This window comes from Saccostrea cucullata, unplaced genomic scaffold (genome assembly GCF_032062105.1).
Source record: "Saccostrea cucullata isolate Sc308-1 unplaced genomic scaffold, CSIRO_AGI_Scuc_v1 ctg1596, whole genome shotgun sequence".
Classification (NCBI taxonomy): domain Eukaryota; kingdom Metazoa; phylum Mollusca; class Bivalvia; order Ostreida; family Ostreidae; genus Saccostrea; species Saccostrea cuccullata.
Genome location: NW_026918332.1, coordinates 51,365 through 73,164, shown reverse-complemented (window position 1 = coordinate 73,164; position 21,800 = coordinate 51,365). Strand labels below are relative to the sequence as shown.

At 32.4% G+C, this 21,800-nt stretch overlaps 1 protein-coding gene across 1 annotated transcript; it reads right to left on the bottom strand.

Annotated features, from left to right (window-relative positions):
- Positions 1-181: 181 nt before the first annotated feature.
- Positions 182-21,190, bottom strand: LOC134263372 (calpain-5-like). The gene is made up of 13 exons (XM_062745706.1): positions 21,065-21,190; positions 17,381-17,548; positions 12,003-12,134; positions 11,519-11,730; positions 10,969-11,158; positions 9,087-9,277; positions 8,593-8,670; positions 8,167-8,347; positions 7,427-7,549; positions 4,110-4,306; positions 2,544-2,665; positions 953-1,089; positions 182-595 (listed from the first exon to the last, which is right to left on the bottom strand). The coding sequence occupies exons 2-13, from the start codon at positions 17,531-17,533 to the stop codon at positions 413-415; spliced, it is 1,899 nt and encodes a 632-aa protein (XP_062601690.1). The 5' UTR covers positions 17,534-17,548; positions 21,065-21,190; the 3' UTR covers positions 182-412.
- Between the last annotated feature and the right edge of the window lie 610 nt (positions 21,191-21,800).

The following is a 21,800-nucleotide window of genomic DNA, read 5'->3' as shown; positions in this document are numbered from 1 at the left end:
CCAATACAAACAACAACTTTTAAAAAGTGTGTCTCTTCTGTTCTTTTAAAGATATAAAAAAAAACATGCTATCTGAAGAAAGTTAGTTCGTGCTTTTCTTCAGAACTACCCCGGTATTTCAAAATGTCATCAGAATTGACCTTGCCACATCAATTCGTCAAATGAACATCGTATCACAGTGAAGCCTAAATGTTGAAGCATTGGAAAGAGAGAAAAATATATTCATAAAAATATTGAGTCAACAGAGTCTGTAAAAACAATCTGCTCAGTCAGATATAATAAAAAGACTTCCAGGCGACTGTGAATAGCCACTGACAGGAAGTTAAAACGATGTAAGAAAGACAACTCTTATCACATAGTTCAGGGAAGATAACTCCCATCATTGTCCCATCAAAATCTCCTTCAAATCTCGTTACAGATATTGCAGATCAGCACTAGAACATATGTGGATTTTAATTGACCCTGGTTTTTCCATGGTGGCTTCTTTCTTTCTTCCAAACAATTGTAACTCTTTAGTAATTCCTTCTTCATGACCATTCTCCTCTATTCTACCTTCTGCAATGTAATCATCCATCAGTGTGTTGCAGTTCCAAACCTTGAAAGAAAAATAATTATTGTTTAAATGATTTTCGAAAAATTTAAAATGAACGAATAACTGACCTGCCTTTTTTAAATAGATTTTTGAGATCAGTCATCGTTTGCTATCTGCATCATTAAATATGAATTGTAACTGGTTATATCGAATAATGAATAATAAATAATTATCAATGTGTGTTCTCAGTCATTCTCATCAAGATTATCAAATTGGTTGAAATTGTATAGAACTCTTTCAAAAAGAAAGCATGCACAAACAATATATATCGTGTTCATGTCTTTTGATACATATGTTAACTATCTCAGCCATCTTAAAATTAAAGAGCTCAGTATATTCCACATTATCTAAGTATAATACCTCTACAATGATCGGATCATCAGGCTTTTTCCTGTAGAATGTGGCTTTTGTTCCAAACTTCGGGTTCTTATCGTTGCTTCTTGTCACACTTTCCACTTTTTCGCCTTCACATATTATTTTCACGTAGGGATCCATTGCTTAAAATGATAATATATAGTATGTGTTATTGCTGTTCAATTTGAAACACCAAAATATTCATCAAATGATGATTTCTAAATGTACGAGGGTTGATCCAAAAGTAATGTCACAACTTTGATGAAATGGCTATAAATCGACGTAAATCAACAAAAATTATATTTGATGAAAGCTTTATTCATTTCAAATCAGACCTGAAAAATTCAAAGGAATATAATGTATACTTTCAAAAATATCGGATTTTAAACAATGCGCGTTTATGGTAGTCGCCGCACCTAAATATAACGTCATATGACGGATACGCACCATCATACTTTTTAGTGTTTCTCCTTCATATCAGTAAAAGATATTTGCGATTCGCAAACACTTTCACCAATTTTAATTTCTTCAAGAATTCTTGGTACCATTTTACACTCACTCTTTTCATAATTAACCCCTCTGTCAAAAGTTCTTGAAGAGTACATGTAGCTTAAGACAAACTTAAAAATTCACATGTCACTCTATATGGCTGTCTTTTTTGACAACGTCAGACACCATTGAACGTTTCGGTCCTATATCCCATCTTTCGTTCTTCTTGTCCTCTGCTTATCATTCAGTGACCAATCACCCGCCAAAAATTGCTGAAACCATCTATTAAGATGTATCTTATTTACATTCTTTATTCTGTAAGTCTGATTAATTAATGCAACTGTCGCTTGTGATGATTCCCATATTTTGAAGTAAAAATGCATTACAACTCGTCGTTTTTTCCCCCCATTTCGACAATCCCTTTGTTCAATTCAACAGAGTACAACAACAATGTTTATGATCACAAATACTAATACCGTCATTTAATTTTCAATTAAAGACTAATAAATGTCGAGAATTGTGTCTTTTAAAAAATTGGGAGATTAGGTGCTTTTTTTAGAATCTTCTTAATGTGTTTGTCTTTTTTATTCTAAGAAAATATACACTTTAAAATGTGACGTTCCATTGTGGCGCGGCGATACCCCCAGGTATGCTCTATGTTTTAAACATTTATAAAATAAATTCAAATGAACATTATTAAATTAAAATTTCAATGTTAATTAGATTTATATTTGTGCATATTTTGGTATATTGTATTTGATTATATGACGCCAAATATAAAAGAGACGGACACTGTAAATTACTTTTGGATCAACCCTCGTATGTCGATTTTAAATATTTTTTAAACTTTAAATTTTTGACCAATGAAAAAAATACAATTCTGCGTTGGTTCTGTTTGTGTAATTTTATGATAGAGAAATGCTAAGACATCTTCTTGCTTGACATAAAAAATAGTAAACGTATAGCATAAACGACAAAATTTGAGTTCATTTATTACTGAGTTTGAATAATAAAAGGACAAAAAAAAGAATGTATTATGAGTTGATTTTTTTACAGAATTATCTCCCTTAGCAGATGGTCTTATGACATTAAACTTAATACTACTTACTTTTAACTTTAGATTTAGGTGGAATCTCGAGGTCGGAGCAGCTTTCTATGGTAACCGTGGACACCAATACGTAGTTAGCTGCACAAGGACAACCATTGGATGGGCATTCCATGGTCAATTCCCTGTCAAAAAAAAATTCTCAAGTACATTCTAATTTCCTCAAATTTTTTGCATTGGAAAGAAAAAATTTAGGATATACAATGCTTTGATGATTAAACAATTGAATTTTTTGTTTTGTCTTATAAAACATATATAGAACTCTTCCAAGAAAATTAAACATAAAAAGAAAATTGTATTTGGATTTTATCCTCTACAAATGCAACTTCATTTTCGTACATTTATATCAAAAATGCATTTAGAATTATATGCGCATATGCATGTATATACTGGGTTTTACAAAACATTATACACTGCACATGTAAATGCGATCGGTTAGATTTTGAGAAGCAAGTCCATGCAAAGGGTCTTCCTAGTATTGCTGGCATTGGAATACAGATACAAGTTCAATTATTCCTCGACAACGGCATGCAACTGTCAACTGGAATTTTTTTTTTTTCAAAATTAGTGATTTCGTTGATTTTATTAAGCTACCTATAGCTACATGTACCGATACATGTGTCTTGTCTGGAAAGAGTGCCAAAGGTAATACACTGAACCCTTTACAAAGAGGGAAAAAGGCATGGCTTTTAAAGAAAAAATGTTCCCATGACAAAAGATTATATGAAGTCCATCCAATGTGAAGATTCGAGAAATGAAGTTTGTCCCATTATTCTCAAGCATTGTCCATTATTTTGTCAATTGGCAGGGGTAAGCAGGTTTATAACATCAATATGCATTGATTTGGGTACTGTAAAGCTTGATATTTGAATGGTTTATTTGCATACATTCCCTTTTAACTGGAAATAAATGAAAGCAAGGTTATGGGTATTGATCAATAGGCAATGCTTGAGAATTTCCTATAACAACATGCATGATAGAATGAATGAAAACCTACCTGGCACTGTTAGCATTAAAAGAAAGAATTTCACAGTTAGAGAATATGTTGTATATTATGTTAACATAACCCTAACAACAGTGATAACTTTGGCACTATGAAAACTTTGATTTACTATAGTGATAACTCTGATTAACTATAAAAACTTTGATTTAATACAGTGATAAATTTGACACTTTGATTTACGAAAGTGATAACTATGAAAACTTTGATTACAGATCTCTATCCATGGTGATTACTATGGAAACTTTGATTTACTATGGAAAACTTTTGATTTACTACAGTGATAGATTCGAAAACTTTTTTTACTATAATAACTATGACTCTAGAGTAATCACTTTGAAAACTTTGATTTACAATAGTGATAACTTTGACACTTTGATTTACTATTATAATAGTTAACTATAGATGACTATAGTATCTCAACGATGACATTAAAAAAAATCTGCTTTAAATATTTCTCATCAAAGATTTTTTTCCACATTATACTTATGATAACTACATCCAAATTATACTTGTTTGGTTTCAAAAAATATTCTTCCTATGATTTTACGACTAAATTAACAACTCACTTGGCCCCAGAAGAACTTCCGGTGTAAAGTCGTAACATGAATGGTCCGAGTTCATCCGAACTAGTTGTGGTAGGAACTATTACATATCGACCTTTCTGTAAAATCATGATCCCAAAAACGCTTCTAGATTTAGCATACTCGGAAGTAAACACTTTCTCTCCTACTATGTGTACCCTGAATTTCCTATTCTCTTCCACCTGAAATGAACAAAGATGCATTACAATGATATTTCATTTCGTTTTTCTTAAAACCGACTTATTTTCATAGCCATATCATATTAATAAACATTTTATTGATCTGGATTCCAGCCTTTTATACCCGTACGAAAGTTCGAGGCGGAATAGGCACGGCTTGGGCACGGCTAAGACACGGAATCCGCACGGGTTTTTAAAAAGCCACACGGGTTCTGTATGTCCAAGACACGGACACGGCTCTGAGTCTGAAAGTGAGGAATCCCCGCTCACAGAAACCCGTGTGAAGGCACGGAATCCGTGTCTCAGGGAGACGGTTTTTAACTCAAGCGGGTTTTGCTTCAAACTATTTATTTATATCTCACGGCTTTTTACTGAGCATGCTCAATCATAACTTCCTTTATTTGAATATTAAATCGGAGGGATTCATGGTCATGAGCTAAGAATGTGTCTTTTTTAGTCTAGTTAAAGGATATTAAACTAATAGATGTCAGTTGGAATTGTATTTATGTCACTCTGGGATGATTTCTTCACTTTTGAACTAAATGCAGTAAGTGTAATATAGAATAAATTAGTCATTTTTTTCAATTTTCATGATCTTTCTGTATTGTTGCATGTTGAAAATGAACATGATGAAATAGTCTTTGTTTATTTGAATGACTTTAGTGGGACTTTTACTATTCCCTTTATATTTTTTGTGAAATTCAGTGCTAGTGAAAGTTATATTTATAAACTAAATTCTCAGATTGTGCAAACTTAGCTAGATTAAATATTACAATTGAATTGCACATTATCATTAAAATCTTAATTAAAAACTTAGCTTGGATTGTAACTGATAAAGTTTATAAACAGAAAGTAAATGGACACATTTAATAAGATTTTTAACTTTTAGAATTCTAAAACTAAGCTTTAATGAATGTAAAGCATTGTGTAGTTAGTTTGGTCACCATTTTGGCATCCACAGTTACATCAGGACTTTCTCCAAGTGCCATGACCTAGATCTAGACAAATGCACAGATCCCGTGACTCCTTATATGGTATGTCACACGGCTTTTTTGACACGAGTTTCCAAAATCCATGTCTCCATATATGGAAAAAGACACGGGTTTCAGACACGGGTTTACAGAATCCGTGTCTCCATATATGGAAAAGGACACGGGTTTCAGACACGGGTTTACAGAATCCGTGAGGCCATATATGGAAACAAGCACGGCTTTCTGACACGGGTTTTGTAAAACCGTGTGATCTAATTTAAATAATTCGGCCAATATCCCGTGCCGTGTCCGTGCCTCGACCAATTTTAGGTACGGCTTTCCATACATATTTTACATAGGAGCAGGAATGTCATAAGCACGGGTTTCTGGAAACGGAATCCGTGCCAGAGCCGTGTCTAAGCCGCCCGGACTGTTTCGTACGGGTAAAGAACGCTGTAAGACTTAATTCAAAGATTCGAATCTGTGTAACATTCGAATTTTTTATGCCCCCGTAAACGAAGTTTCAGGGGTATATAGTTTTTGTTGTGTCTGTCCGTCTGTCTGTCTGTCTGTTTGTCTGCAAAATCTTTAACCTTGCTTAAAACTTTTTATTTAGTGGAGTTATTACTTTCATATTTCACATATGTATTCCTTGTGACAAGACCTTTCTTTGGGTACCACCAAATTTGACTTTGGCCATATCTTTTGAACAGTAGATATTAGGACATTTACACTTCACATATGTATTTTTTGTGGCAAGTCCTTTTATTGGATATGAACATCCTTGACCTTTTGACCTTGACCTTGGAGATTTCCTACTTTCATACTTTATATATATTTAATGCCTGTGAAAAAAACTTTCATTTGAAAGGAAGACCTTTGATCCTATGACCTTGACCTTGAAGTTTGACCTACTTTTTAATTTTTTTTTTAACCTTGGCCACAACTTCTGAACGATTAGGACTATGGCTTCCATACTTTACATACGTATTTCTTGTAGCAAGACCTTTTATTGGATACCAATTACTTTGACCTTTTGACCTTGGAAATGTTTGGAAAAACTTTAACCTTGGCAATAACTTTTGAATGGTTAGAACTAGGGCTTTCATACTACACATATGTATTTTTGTGGCAAGACCATTCACTGGATACCAATACCTTCATCTTTTGACCTTGACCTTAGAGATTTCTGGACCTATGAAAATCATTAACCTTGGTAATAACTTTTTAACATTTAGGGCTAGGGCTTTCATACTTCACATATGTAATCCTTGTGAAACGACCTTTCATTGAATACCAATAATCGTTACCTTCTGACCTTCACGTTGAAGTTTGACCTACCTTAAAAATCTTTTTTACCTAAGCCATAACTTTTGAACGGTTAAGACAAGGTTTTCCATACTTCACATATGTATTCTTTGTGGAAAGACCTTTTATTTGATATCGATAATCCTGACCTTCTGACCTTGATTTTGAATAATTCTGTACTTATGTAAAACTTAAACCTGGCCATAACTTGAAAACAGATGGTGATAGGGTTTTCATGTTTCACAATTGTATTTCCAGTTAGGAGACCCTATTTTTGGTACCAATATCTAAAATTTGCATTTAAGAAAAGTTTAATCTTCACTATGTTGCCATACAGGGGGATCAGTGTTTCACAAAGACATCTTGTTTTGATAATGATACAAAATTTTTTACATACATGTATGTCTGATTTGAAATGTTAAAGGAAATGACAAAATGTCTAAATAAATAAAACTCATCATATAAAAACATGAACATTTTGTCTTGAGTCTATAGTCAATATAGTCGATAGTCTTGGGATCTGATTCATTGACATAGTCATTATTGCTAATCAGAAGTAACTTTTAAAAGACATTTATTTCACACAGAATATTTATTCATAAAACGTGATAAAAACTGTATTTATAAAAGCTAATAATAAAACGGTTCTACATTGGCATTATTCTGGTCGATATTTGATCTGTCTCTCTTTTTCGTCAGTTGTACCCTTACTAACATGTATATGATACCCGAAGTATTCCTAGAATGTTTCTTACACCAGAATATTTTTTGTTCCATACGATCATGATGTAATTTTTTGTGCCTATTTCTTTTAAGTGTTTGTCTGTCTGTGAGTATCTTTTACCTTCATGATGTGGAATCCTATATTATTGAGCTGAATACCCAGTTCCTGCCGACCTGGTTTTATATCGTGCTGTTCTAGAGACACCATAACGCGATCTTGGGCACCTCCAATATCAAAGACATACTACAAGATATAAAAAAAATGTCTCATTTGAATTCATTCGGTTTACTTTTCTACTATTTGTTTAATGGCCAGGGCAGTCGTGAAAAATTCACTATATCAAGAGAAATAAAGAAGGAAATTTCGTGCAGTAGTAATTGTAGAGTATAAAACAATAGTCAGCTCTGATTAAAATCAAGTTTTAGTAGTACAATCCCTGTTAAAGGTTATATGCAGTCAAAATTCTAGAAGAAAAATATTGTCCCAGTAAATGCATCATTAAATTTTTTTTTATATAGCATTCTTAAAATTATATTTATATGCTCTAACATGTTAGTTTTGGTCATTACAATTTTCTCATAAATAAAAAAAAAACTCTTTCTGCATACAAATATTACATCTTTCCTTATATTTAAATAAAATACAATAAAGAAGCTTAGAACTAAAAAAAACAGGGACGGCCGATTTTACTACGTACAAAATGCAATTCGATTTACAGTTACCTTATAATACGTTTATATGGGGATTTAAAACACTTCGCTATAATCGTCAATGCATTATAAGTGTATTCGTTATAAGCGTTCTATACTGTGTATACACTGTACAAGTAGGACAAATTCACCCCCTTCTTCCTTCAGTACCTGGGGATTGCTGAGGAAGGTAGCTGAGTTATAGTCGTTCCCGCCATTTCTGCCAGAGACGGTCCACTCCCCGTGGAACATGGCTTCACTCCAGGTCTTCTTTATACTGATAATACTGGTGTTCACGAAGTGACAGATGTCTATGTGTGTGAAAGTGTTCATAAAATCAGGAAAGGACATCCTGTAAATAATAAAAAGGAGAGATTTCAAGTGATGAAACTGACTGAAAGCAGACTGAAGTTTTACTGTAAGGTGACTGAATTTCTACTGAAAGGTAACTGAAGGAAAAAGTTTGGTCGTTCAGTCAACTTTCAAGACCTTTCTATGAACAATTAGTTGACTGAATCCCATCCCGTGTTTTTTTTGAAGAATTAATGAATTTAAACAGATTTATAGTTAGATTTATCTTATGTTTTTGATACATACCAGAATTCGCCCTCTTGTACGAATTTTAGACCCATCTTCTCCCATTCGGATTTGTTGATTTTCGACCATTCGGGGGAACTATACCGAAAAAAAAAATAAAAATAATGCATCAACTTATTTTGAATCTTCAATATGACTTCAAACTTATGGTTTCATTTTAAATTGCTACATAGACTACCATACTGCAAATGCATAAAAACGATCGATGCAGTAAATATTCACCCCACCCTTTCAAAGTTTTCGTTCACCTCTTCTCTACATTATAATTAAAATGACAATGTAAATTTCAACTTAATCAAAAAAAAAAAAAAAAATTCAAAATGTTGCCATTACAATTTCTTCCATGAAATGCAACACAACTAAAGCTCATTCGGTATTTCAAAGCGACCGCCCACCTTCGTACAGTACATGGAGACGTCTTTAATATGAGTATAAAATTCTCAAACAAAACAAAAAACAACAATAAAACAAAAAATCGATAAAATAGTACTCACTCGTCCGACCAGGGACCGTTCCATTCCTTCACCCCCCACGGGTTTGCAAGGCGGACCATCATCAGTTTGGCGCTACCCACGGCCCCTTGTAGCTTCTTTTCCACCTTTATGTCTAGCACTTTTGTTATGTTATAACCGTGACCAAGAATCAAACCATTGGGAAGTTCTTTACCCACTTCCGTCTTTTGGCACTGAAAATTATACAATCTTATTATTTTAGATTTTTTTGTTTTGCTTGAGTCAAATTGTTGTTAAGAAAAAAATTGGATTTAAGGATCAATGATTTCGCAAATTGGTGCAGACATGATAGTTGTCATTAGTTTACTTAGGTATTTCCATCCTCACAACTTTATGGGTTCAAAGGGAAAAATGCATTTAATTTCACTGAATATAGTTTCAATTAAAAAATTACTGCTTAAAATGTATTAGTTGCCATATTTATTGAGATTTAAGAATAAATAAACAGAAGTACAGAATATGGCAAAATTAAAAAAAATATTTTAGGTAAACAGTAAGGTTAAATTTAGGTTAGAACTGGTTTAAATATAAAATTCTGATGCAGACAATTCTAAAAGAACTGTTTCTGTACATCTACAAATACGTTTTAATTGTAATTTTGTAAAAAAATAACACATACATTATACATTTAAAATACAGCATGAAGAAAAAACTGAATGAAGGTACATGAGAAGGAATTATTGTCCTTATTTTTTTGGTTAGATTGAAATAATGAATGAATATTTTGGAAAAATTATTTTTTAATGTCTTGAGTTCTTTTACAAAACGACAAATTAACATTTAACCTGTTGAAAGGTATTTGTCTAAAAAATATACAGGTATTTCTTACGGGTATAAATTTAAATTGACAGATTCTGCGAAAATCAATGACATCACAGGAGGGTGGAAATACTTTAAAGATTTTTTTGAAGGAAGAATTCGTACGCTTCTTCAAACCAAGAAAAGGTTAATTCCAGGAAACTTGTAGATTTAACAGTTTAACTTTTTTTTATTTATTCAAAGAGGCTTAACTACAAGTTCCGATTAAATAAAGTTCAATGAAAAAAATAAACATTTCCCTTGAAATTAATTTAAAAAATTGGCGCCAATTATTGAAGTCCAAAATAACGAGAAGGTCGTTTTTAAATTGATGAATAAAAGATTGACAATTCAAGCAGGCTAAAGTATTTTTATACATGTATATAGAACATAAATGAATCAATTTGACTTTGATGAATACAGATTTGCGAAAAATTCTACTGGTATAATTTAGGTTTGCGATCCTTCTGAACATCTCGTCAATTGATTTTGCTTAATCATATCTTAACAATTCGTCTATTGAAGTACAAGTTAGCTTCGTGAAATGTCAGAATCAGCAAAAACACATGATCAAAAGCTAGGTTATCAAGTACATGTTTATATAATTATATGAACGATTCAATCAGCCTCATTTTCAGAGGACAAAGGCAAAATTACAAGTATTTTCATGTTGGGATGGAAATGATATGACTATGGTCAGTCCCCTTAAAGAGCTAGGTAACAATCATGCCATCCTTCAAAAATGAAACTTTTCCAATAAATAAGAAAACATGGGTACAGTATTTAAAAATAGTGAAAAAAAGATGCATACATGTAAATTCTTAACAAAATAAGTGCCTTGTAACAATAAGTCAAGTTCTTTGTTGAAAGAGATTGAATTGTCAAATATTAACAAGTTGTGGATCCTGATTTTTTTGACATTGGACAGTGCTATGTGATGAAAATAAAATAAAGAAGAAAAGGTTAACAAAAGGGTAACATGTTCAGTCCCTCTCAACTCTCATGATAAAAAGATCACAAATAACAATAATAATATTGTTCAAGGCAGTCAACTGCAAAAACATACCTCTATGTTGCAATTCATAAGGGCGGAGTTTTCACAGGATTCCCTCAGTTTATAAAACAGCTGTTCCACAATCTTATCGTCGTTCAGATCCAGCCTCGTAAGGACAAGTTTCTCCGCCACGCCCCCTGTGAAGTCTACCAGAGCGTCCGCCGTCCGTCCGTCGTTCAAAGATTCATAGTCACCGTATAACCTGTAGACAGAAAAGAAGATCATCTATAGTACTATTTACATTTAAAACTTAGTAATGTTATTATAATGTATAAACGAATATATATTTCAAATCTGAATAATGTTGGACACATCCCTTTTCTTTCATATTTGTACCGGGTACATGTCACTGACTGTATACTAAATATGCATTCATGGTTTCGTATTTTTTCACGTTCGATTTCAAAAGAATGAAATCTGTATGGCTTTCTATGATGCTCTTTACAAGTAAGCTGACATGACTTGATAAGATAAACATACACTGTAGATAAGTAAATTACAAAATTGATTGACTTTGAGCGGACTTTACGTCACTATCCTGACCAGTGACCACCATACTTACTTGGCGTAGGCTTTCTCCAGAAGAGCGCTCCAAAACTCGTTTCGAGATTTGGAGTGACAGAAGACCAGTTTCCCGTTCTTGGTTGGCAGACGATCGTCTATAACAATATCCACCCATTCTCCAAACCGCCAAAAGTGAAAGTGAAAGGCTCCGCTGTATTTGTTTTTCTCGGATTTTTCGTCCCATTCCTGTTCTTTTATGCTGGGAATAACCTAGTAATTGAGTCAAAATTTATCAGCACGAATCTCCTTTTTTTTTGAGGGGGGGGGGGGGTATTTACATGTAGAAGGGTGGAGATGCTTTTAATTGCAGCGTTCTCTTTTCTCTGGCTATATTCTTAGACACAATATTAAAATAGTCTAGCTCAGGGCCGGGAGAGAAATAGTATATTGGTCTCAAACTGATTTTAGCTTACATTTTATATAGGTAATATGTTGAACTGATGAAGGTAAAAAACTTTTTAGAAATAATGATCAATCCACACCTTTTCAAACAGCTTCTTCTCTAGCGCCAAACTTGCGCACGCAGTGACAAACCACGTGTTTCCGAGTTCCCCTTGGTTGAGGTCGTCACAGCTGACTCCATCCACCACCAGTCTCGGGACCTTACACAGCTCCTAGAAAAAGGAACGAAAAATAAAAATTGGCGAATTGAAGGGAATTTGATCGAAGAAAAATAAATAAAAATAACATTTAAAGTTAGAATAAACGATTGAAAAATGAATGGGTTTGATGGGAAGGCTTAGAGCCCATGAGTCTTCAAAAGAAATTGAGTTCCTGGAACAATGACCTAAGGGGGTGGGGGGGGTGTAACAAATCTTGTGACCTTTAACAGCTCCTAGAACAAGGAATGAAAAATAATAAATGGAATGTTTAAGAGTGAATGGAAGTGGGAAAAAAAATGTGACGGGAAAAATAAAAGTGAAAATTCAACATAGATTGAAAGCATAAAACAAAAGGTGCATGGGATAGGGAAGCCATATGCACATACGATTTTAAAGGAAAACATTACAAGTTCCTAAAGCAATAAATTGAGGAGAGGGATGGTTAAACAATGTCTATATTCAATGCATTTAGAACAAAGTATCTATTACACTTGTCTGTCTTAAAATAGCATTCTTTCCTCTCTTTCAAAGGGTTCAAGTAATGTTTTTCTGTATAGCTTTTTCATGAATTCACGGTTTTCTTTTTCAAAAAGTATACGTGGTTTCTTTGTATAATAGCATTCTGAATCATGTAAAAGAATATAGCCTATTTCTTGGCCTCATAAATATCTTTTACATTTATTACATGAATTATACACGTACGAACAAGTTGCATAAAATTTATTGAAAGAAATATGAAGAAAGATAAAATAAAAATAAAAATCAAACATTCAATATTATAAAACCAAAGAATGAAAAATGCGGGGGGTTATATGGGAAGGGTTCAAGCCCACGGGCCTTTTTAAAAGAACTTGAGTTCCTGGAACGATCGATGATCAATTTAAAGGGGGGGGGGGGTAACACTTAAAAGCTTGGTTTAAACTACACCATTTTCTTTGAAAGTGACCATGAATAAATGGGATGGTGTCTCATAAATAAAAGTTGTTACGATTTCACCCTATTTATTTTTAAGTAAAACCTTGGTACGTTCAATAAAAGCATTTTTAGCCATTCAAGATCGAATAAAGCTTTTTTATCTCTCCTCAAAAATATCTTTCACAGAAATTATTTGACATGTGCGAACAAGTATACCAAAAGTTCCACAAAAATTGTGGCGACGAGCATTTATTAGACTCCTTTCTTTTTAGACAACTTGGTCGATTTCTCATTGTTAAGAAACAAAAATCTTTAGAAATCCCTGACAGAAATTCCTACAGATTTCAAACATACGGCAGGTTATAAAATCAATGAATTGTGAATGATTTTAGGACTGACTTCTACCTTTATGCTTTTACTTGTCTAGTATTTACATACACAAAATATGGTTTAACAGAAATAACATGCTTACATGGTATTTTAAATTTACCTGGAGTTTACTAAATACCGGATTTATATTCAATTTTTAAATAAAACTTTATGTTTGCTTTTGCATTTAACAGTTGTAATTTAGCTGCAAATAATGTCATTGTATTTCCATTTCCAAAATCCACACATTTTGTACATGACAATTTGCATTTTTATTCAAAACTCTCAAGTGTTACAAGTGTATTTACACATCAAGTACCCTGAGTGCTATTTAAATGCAACACCCAATTTACCTTGTCGACATTTCGCAATAAATTATCTTATGATGAAGTCCTTTGCACTTCTTATAGAGTACTGGGATCAAAACACTCGAAAAATATCTCTCCTAACGCTTAGTAACGCTTACAATTATGAAAGATCTCGCAAAAAATGAAAACTGAAACTGCTTGTTGCATGTACTGTTTATATCTGAACATCGTGTTTGAACAACATATATATTTTATTCTCTAATATTTTCGGACATTAAAAACAATAAATGTTAGAGTTATCTAGTTGTAAAAAAACAGTGACACCTGAAGCGTGTTTATTATTTATCTGCCTGTCCTTCAACCCTAACCCCCCCCTCCAACGCACACGTAGTTAAACAAAATATTATGAGTCTATATGTTTTCTCCAAGCACGTGTATGTGGTTTCCCTGCCGATTGCATCAATTTGTTACTCTGTGTAGTTTTTAAATTAGAGATTGAGAATTTTGCCATTTAGGGAATTAAATAATATGAATATACCTAAAATGACCAAATTCTAAATCTGAAAAAAAAACTAAAATAATTATTGAGTTTAATAAAATTGGACTTGTTAAAATCTTTAAATCAAAGAAATGAGTAATGAATAAACGTAAAATGATATACAAGGCACCCCATGTACATTTGAATTATTTACAAATTCCTTATAGGGTCACATATTACGACTTTCTCATATTGCAAGCTATCATGCACTTCACATATTGACCTCCATTCAACTTCATCTGTTTACCTGTCGTTCTGTTATTTATATGGGTCTCCGGAGAAGTATTTAACCACGAGGGGTTTATTTTACACGCTCGTCCACTTGTCATTGACATCTAGTGGATGGCTTTATAGATTTTTGCTCAATTACACTGAATTTTCATTAAAGGGATCTTTGTGTAATGAATTAAGTGAAAGTTGAGGATAACACGGTAAGATTTACAGTGCTTAGGTGGATCAACGGGGTGCGGAGGGGTGTCAAAATTTTCAGTGATAATACATAAGCAAATTAAAACTCTTACTTAAGATCCACTTGGGAATTTTTTTTTTTTTTTTTTTATACAAAATTTTATTCACATAAGTGAATGGGATTGGGCAGCAGGCAAAGCCTATTTTAGCCCTCTCCCTACAAGGTCAAAATGAACACACAATATATAAATATAAAAATAAATAGACACACATAGTAGCAAAAACAAAAGAGAAAAAAAAAGTAGAAAGAGAGAGAGAAAAAAAAATTTACAATGAAATACATGTACCGGTTATAAAGTGTTGGCATGAGTAACATATATTACAATTCAAATAAAACGTTTGGTTGCTGCGATGAAAGCATGTACTGCTTCAAATATTTGAGTATTAATATTTAGTCCATGATTGGGACTACCATACAAAAGTAAATCAAGTTCATGAGTTTGATCACAATCAATAATATTTTGAATTGTTTGGAAAAGTACATTTCTTGGAGAGTTATATTTTGGACAAGCAAAAAAATAATGATGAGCATCTTCAACAGAGTCAATACAGTATTCACACATTGGTGTTTCTGATAAAAATTGGTTATATAAGTCTGCCTTTAAATTACTTGCATTATTTCGCAATTGGCAATGTATTATATTGTACTTTCTTATTCCAAAATGATAAATTTCTTTACCTTTTTTACAATAATAAGAATTTAAAAGACTTTTAAATGAAGATATTCCAGGGGCATTTCTGATATAATCAGGCAAATCATTCCATAATTTAATAGTTGATGGGAAGAAACTTTCCATATATGATGTAGTTCTAATAGAAGGAATTTTGAATTCTGCATCATTATTTCTTAGATTATAGGGGTGGTTTGTAGGACGAAAAGGTTCAATCAAGTCCGTTAAATATTTAGGTGAATAGCCATTTATGATTTTATATAATAGTAGCAATTTATGAATATTCCTCCTAGTTTGTAAAAGATCCCACCCTAATTCATCATACAATTTTGATCTAGAGGAATTTGATCTTAATCCAGTAATAATTCTACCAGCTTCAACTTGGATATCTTCTAAAAGTTTTGCATCTTTTTCAGAACAATTGTCCCAAACAACATCTGAATATTCTAAAACAGGTCTAATAAATGCAAAATATATCTTAATAAGTGTTTTTCTTTTCATCTTATACTTAAGCATTCTGAGGATATTTAGTCGTTTTGTAGCTTTTTCATGAATTAATTGTATATGCGAAGTCCAGGTAGCATCACTTTGAAAATGTAATCCTAGGTGGGTATGAGATGCATTTTGAATAATGGATGGGAACTTGGGAATGAAAAGTACACCGAGGATTTTCACATTACTATTCATCAGCCACAGAAAAACCATGCATGCATGTTACATGCACCACCCACTAGAACCTTTCACCTAAGATTTTGATAGTCGATAAAAATCATCCCAACCCCAACTTTTTTTTATATTTTAATACCTTGCACCAAAATACCCAAACCGAGGCGAACGGGGAGGGGGGGGGCAAGCACAGGGCAGATATGCTTCATTTTTTAATGAAAACTACTATTAGAATATATTTTTTTCTATCTCTTATAGAATCAGTTTTCTGATTTTCACTTCTATGGATCCTTTGCAATGTATTGTTCTCAGGTAAACGTTAAAACCAATAGTTGTCAAGTTTTCAGGGTTGCTTTATGTTAATCAAGTGTATCAAAGATATGAAGTATTGAACATCGTTGCTTGGCTTTTAATCTCAAACTCTTCACAGTTCTGTGACAAAAAATATCAATCGTACTCTTTAAATATTGGATAAGACCGTGTATTTTTTGTGTGTAAATAAAATCAATATAGAATGTAAATAGGTACAACATAAAAAATGCGGAAAGAAATCAATGAATATCGGTATGGTATGCACCATAGGTAAATAAATCGAGACAAGAATGGTGATAACAAGCAACGAGAAACAAGTTTACATTTTTAACTTCCTTTCTCTTTTGTAAAGAGAAAAAGTCGGTCACCATTTGCTGAAAAATAATGTATTTTGGCGCTATGTAAGATTAAAACTAACCTTAATTCAATTGGAGTTTCCGACGACGTCTTTTATTGATTAAAAAAAAAACTATGTTTAGAGAGTTCTGTAAATAATTGCATTTTTCCAATGCAGTTTTTAGCTTGTGACATGCATCCATTTTTTTTAAAAAATGTTTCAAGAGGAGAATAGAGAGAGTAGCTTTTTTTTGGAAACAATTCTAAAATGTTAAAGTAAACGAATTCTCGTCAAAAGAATTTCTTGAAGACTTTTGCGTATACATCAATTTTAGTTTCTATATATATGAACATGTACATTGGACCTTCAGAAATCCGGATGCTTCAGTATCCGGACGATTTTTCATCGGAACGGAATTTTTAACGTTATTTTGTCTTGTTTAAATGGCAATTCAGATATCAGGACGCTTCACATATCCGGACAAATTGACTGGGAACCAAAGTGTCCAGATAAATGGGATAAATAAGACTCCACTGTATGTGCTTTTATTCTTTGTCCATGGATTTAAATAAGAGAGATTTGTCCTTTTTCTTAATTACATGGATGAACGATGCATTTGAATCACTTTGGGGAAACAATATAAATGAATTATCAATACGTAAACTAAGTTTTACCTTTGGTCGTTTCCATTCTATTTCTTGGTCTATTTTTGAGTAAAATATGGATTTGTTATTTGCCGGAAATTCGGGATCCTCAAATAAGATTCCTTTACTTAGACACTCACTCCGTATAGAGGAGTATTTCTGTTTTTTGAATGCCGTCGGCATAATGCTGGTCCAAGTCTGCAAAAGATAAGGAAACTTTGTCATTTCATAAACTTTAGCATTAATACTTTAAAGGGTAAATACTTTTAAACTTGAGGTCATATTTAGAAAGTTGTTTAATTGCCCCCTACCAACCGATCGACTAAAAATGGACCGACTCAAAAATTTTATATTTAGTACATGATAGTTTTTTTTTCTCTCTTTCTATTCCTCTTCTCTTGTAAACAGGTATAGTGAAATTTTCTGATTATTCCACCTACTCACGGACCAAATAATTTTACCCTGATTAGGGCGAGGGTAAACAAACATTATGATCTAAATGTGCTAGTATTTATAATTCCATTAGCTGTATATTAACAACAGGAAAATGAAAAAAAATAATGTATATTTTTATGCCCCCGCCGTTATCGAAGATAATAAATTTTCTTCGTGTACGCTCGTCTGTCTGTCTGTTTACTTGTATACTCAATGCAAACACTTAAACCTTGCGCATAACTTTTAAATGGATGGAGCTATATGGGCTTCAATATTTTACAGATATATTAAAATGAGACAAATCTTTTCGGTGGTATGTACACTGTATCATCATACATATATTTGATCTCTTGTCCTTCATCTTGAACGTTTGGTGCTAGAGTTGTAACATTTTCACAGGTAAAATTATATTCGTTTTGACAAGGCCTTTCCTTGGGGAAAATTGATTTTATGAAAAAAAGCTAGCACTATATAAGCAGTTGTTAATCAGCACGTCTTTCATTCTGAGCATATGCATCGCGATTGTCTCTTCAACCCCACCGCCCACCCAAATTCTTGATCCCCATACATGTACATGTAGCTATTACCAACTACAATTCCTACTATAATTGTAAACAGATATTTGATAATTTATATTTTTTCATATTTTAAGCCTTATGACGATTACATTAAATGTTACAGTTATACAGGGCCTGACTGTAAGTTGGTTGAGTTGAAAAGATACCAACATGACCAAACAGACTGATCATGAATACATGTATAGTGTTTCAGTCGTCTTAAAATTATTCTTGCTTTTCGTAAACATGAATATCTATCAAAATCCAAAATCTAAGATTTTTTTTTTTAATTAATCAGACTACGAATGAAATTCTGAACTCAAAGGTGATTATTATACATGTTAATAAGTAAAACCCGCCATGCGAGAGGAAAGATCAATGGTTTCATTGATTGTGAAATACACCTGAAATCGATTCGTAAATTGAAACTCAAAAACTAATTATAAATCAGATACTTTCAAAAGAAAACAAAAAGATCTTACCTCTTTGATTGGCATTTTGTTTATGTGTTTAATTGATTCTCAATTTCACTAGAAATGTATTATTCCAAATTTTCACCAATACATTATTTACACTCGAGAATCGAAATCTGTTTCCGACTATTGTTAGAAATAAATACACCCAATTACGTACTCCTATGGCCGTTTTCAGACAATGCTAGACTTAGATAATCGCTTAATGCGTTTTGAACCGTGCTAGTTTTTAAACACATGTAGAGAGTGTGTATCGGTAAAGATCTTTTACTTTTTAACATATAGAAAATCGTTTTTCGTCTCTGTGTGTATTGCTGATCACCAAAACAGACAAAGCTATTTGATCTCTCCTTTTAACCTATTTGGATACAAGATACTTACACACTTGTGTTTTTCTGGGAGAGAGAGAGAGAGAGAGAGTAGACTGCACAGATGTAAAAGTAAATAGCAAGATCAGTATTGTCAAACGTAAACTATTCCTACGTGAAACCTGAGATAAAGAACACTCATTTGTAGTGGTTAATTTGTATCTAGATCTAAATATTCGTAAGATGCAGAAAGAATTTCATTAGATGACTTGCCTTCAATTTTCACCGTAAACTTATAAAATTGAAGCTTCTTACACTATAAAATGAAAATAAAAAGTTTCACAAAATTAAAAAAAATATATTTAAAAAAAAATGATAATAAACTGATTATTTTTAATACATTTCCTCCTTCTCTACATTAATAAATAGGAACTAAAATATTTAAATATAAAACTGTTTATTCTAAACTTACTCATTAATACTAAAAAATGTTTAAATTATATTTGGCATATTATAAATCTAGCTCGAATTTGATTTGTTTATAGACCCAATATAGGAAAGATACGATTACATGGAATTAAAGTCGACTTGGCAAAACTGTTTCTTTATATATCTAAAATAATGCAGGTTCTCTTTTTCTACATTTATCAAAATTAAGGTGTTTTAAAATGAATCATTTGAATTATTACTATAATATTATTTTTCAAAAGGACTTCTTCAGATGAAACACACCAAACTTTGAATTTCTCGGCGCTTCCATCAACACGTTTGTATAGGCATGTCATTAAATCCCTCGTATTATTATTCAATGGCCTTAAAGAAAGAGGTTTCTATAAAAATTCTACCCAGCAAAATCAAACAAATTCAGACACTGCGTGTTTTATTGGTGATCTTTAATCGATACACATAACATCATAACATAACTGGGTCATGGGGGTCAAAATACACAACCCAGCGATTCCTTACAATTGAAAGTGGTCCAAATGCTTTGTGATCATTCATGTGTCCTTTTAAACATAATAAAAAATATTATGAGAGAATTCTATAGCAAAAACACGGTCTTTAATCATTAATACATTTATATTGAAAAGACATTCAAGGTTTACTTAAATAGCGATTAAAATTTTGGCATTTTGAAATGATTTTCAAAGAATTCTCAAGTTTGAAAAAAAGAGAGAACATAGTCATGGCATAAATTCTAAGAATTCTTAAAAAGTAAATTTGTATAAACCGGCTGCCCCCCCCCCCGGTCTACAAATTACTCTAAGCTTTAAGACATATTGTCAATATATAATACGTCACATATATACTCTTAAATATACCAATTTTGATTCTCATTGGATGTTCCTAGTGGAATTGATAAAGGTTGTGTGTCATACTTTAAAAACATCCTAATATACGACGCAAAAAATTCAAAGATACAATCTCTGATTGGATTTAAAGGTCTTGTTTTCCGTCGACCTGATGAAGTTATCTAACATTCGGATAAACATCACGCCATTTAAGAAGTTAAACAAATCTTTAGATCAGTAACCCCTGCTATATATTGATTATTTTTTATGTTTTATAAGTACGGGTACACATATACATGATTTTTTTCTATACTAGTAATCATGTCATTTATGAAATAACAAGGTCGTGTTTTGAAATGAAGAGGTCAATATCAGGAAAGGGTGCAAGAAAATTCCTGGGAGCTTAAACTTCAAACTAAAAGTATTTATTATCCAATGCAATGTCAATTGCTCAATTTACGTAAGTATCCCGTTTTATCAGAATCAACATTGAAAAGTTCATGGCACTTTAAACGATATAGATATAGACTTCACTTCTATATTGAATGAAAGTGCTTTACTGTACACCATTAGTGCATGTCAGAAAATTCACAGTAAAATTAATTTCTCAACTTAAGACAAAAGAAGATTTAATTTTAATTCGACCTACCTAAAAACTCATTAATCCAAGTCAATTAGACCCGCATAAAGTGGACAGAGATTTAAACTTAATCCTAACGGCTGAGTTGGATAATCCGACTGCACATTTATCAAACGCCGTCCGTCAAGGTGGGAAAAAAATCGGCAGGTGATTTAGAGTTATCTTCTCTTAGTTAAAGTTCCGGGATAAACCAGTCGTTTTAAAAAGCGCGTGCTAGCAACGGGATAAATATTTTTATAAAGTTAAGTAGAAATTATTGACAGATTTGTCGGCTGATCGTTGACAATGTGCAGGACATTTGCGAGCTGTAAAAACAGAAAGGAGGAAATTTTGCAATTGACTATTGAGTTAAAAATTGCGGTCGAGCGATCGATGTTTTATTTATTAACCGGCCTAATTTTAAGTTCACAGCGGGAACGTAGAAAGTGTCTGTGATCCCTTTATTTTTTTTCAAAAGCGCCGTTCTCATGCACTGATTTATCACCAGGTGTAAATTTTGCAAACATATAAGCAAACCAATGATTCTGATTTATACATTTATAGTTTGACCTTCAGAATTTGCTAATAATTGAGGTCCAAGCATATCAATAATCCCGAAAAATATATAATTCAAAATCATTGGTTTACTTTTCTTGAGAAAAAAATCAAATAAGAAATTGATTATGCACCTCATGTTCTGGGTACATGGTTTATAGAGAATGTTTTGATGAAAATAAATTTTCCAGAAAAGAAAGGAAAGATTTAC

Coding starts and splice junctions, on each gene's coding strand:
- LOC134263372 (XM_062745706.1), bottom strand. CDS start 17,533: ATGCCGACGGCATTCAAAAAACAGAAATACTCCTCTATACGGAGTGAG. Junction 9,278..10,968: donor TTATGAATTGCAACATAGAG/GTATGTTTTTGC, acceptor TATAATTTTCAG/TGCCAAAAGACGGAAGTGGG. Junction 8,348..8,592: donor GTACAAGAGGGCGAATTCTG/GTATGTATCAAA, acceptor TATTATTTACAG/GATGTCCTTTCCTGATTTTA.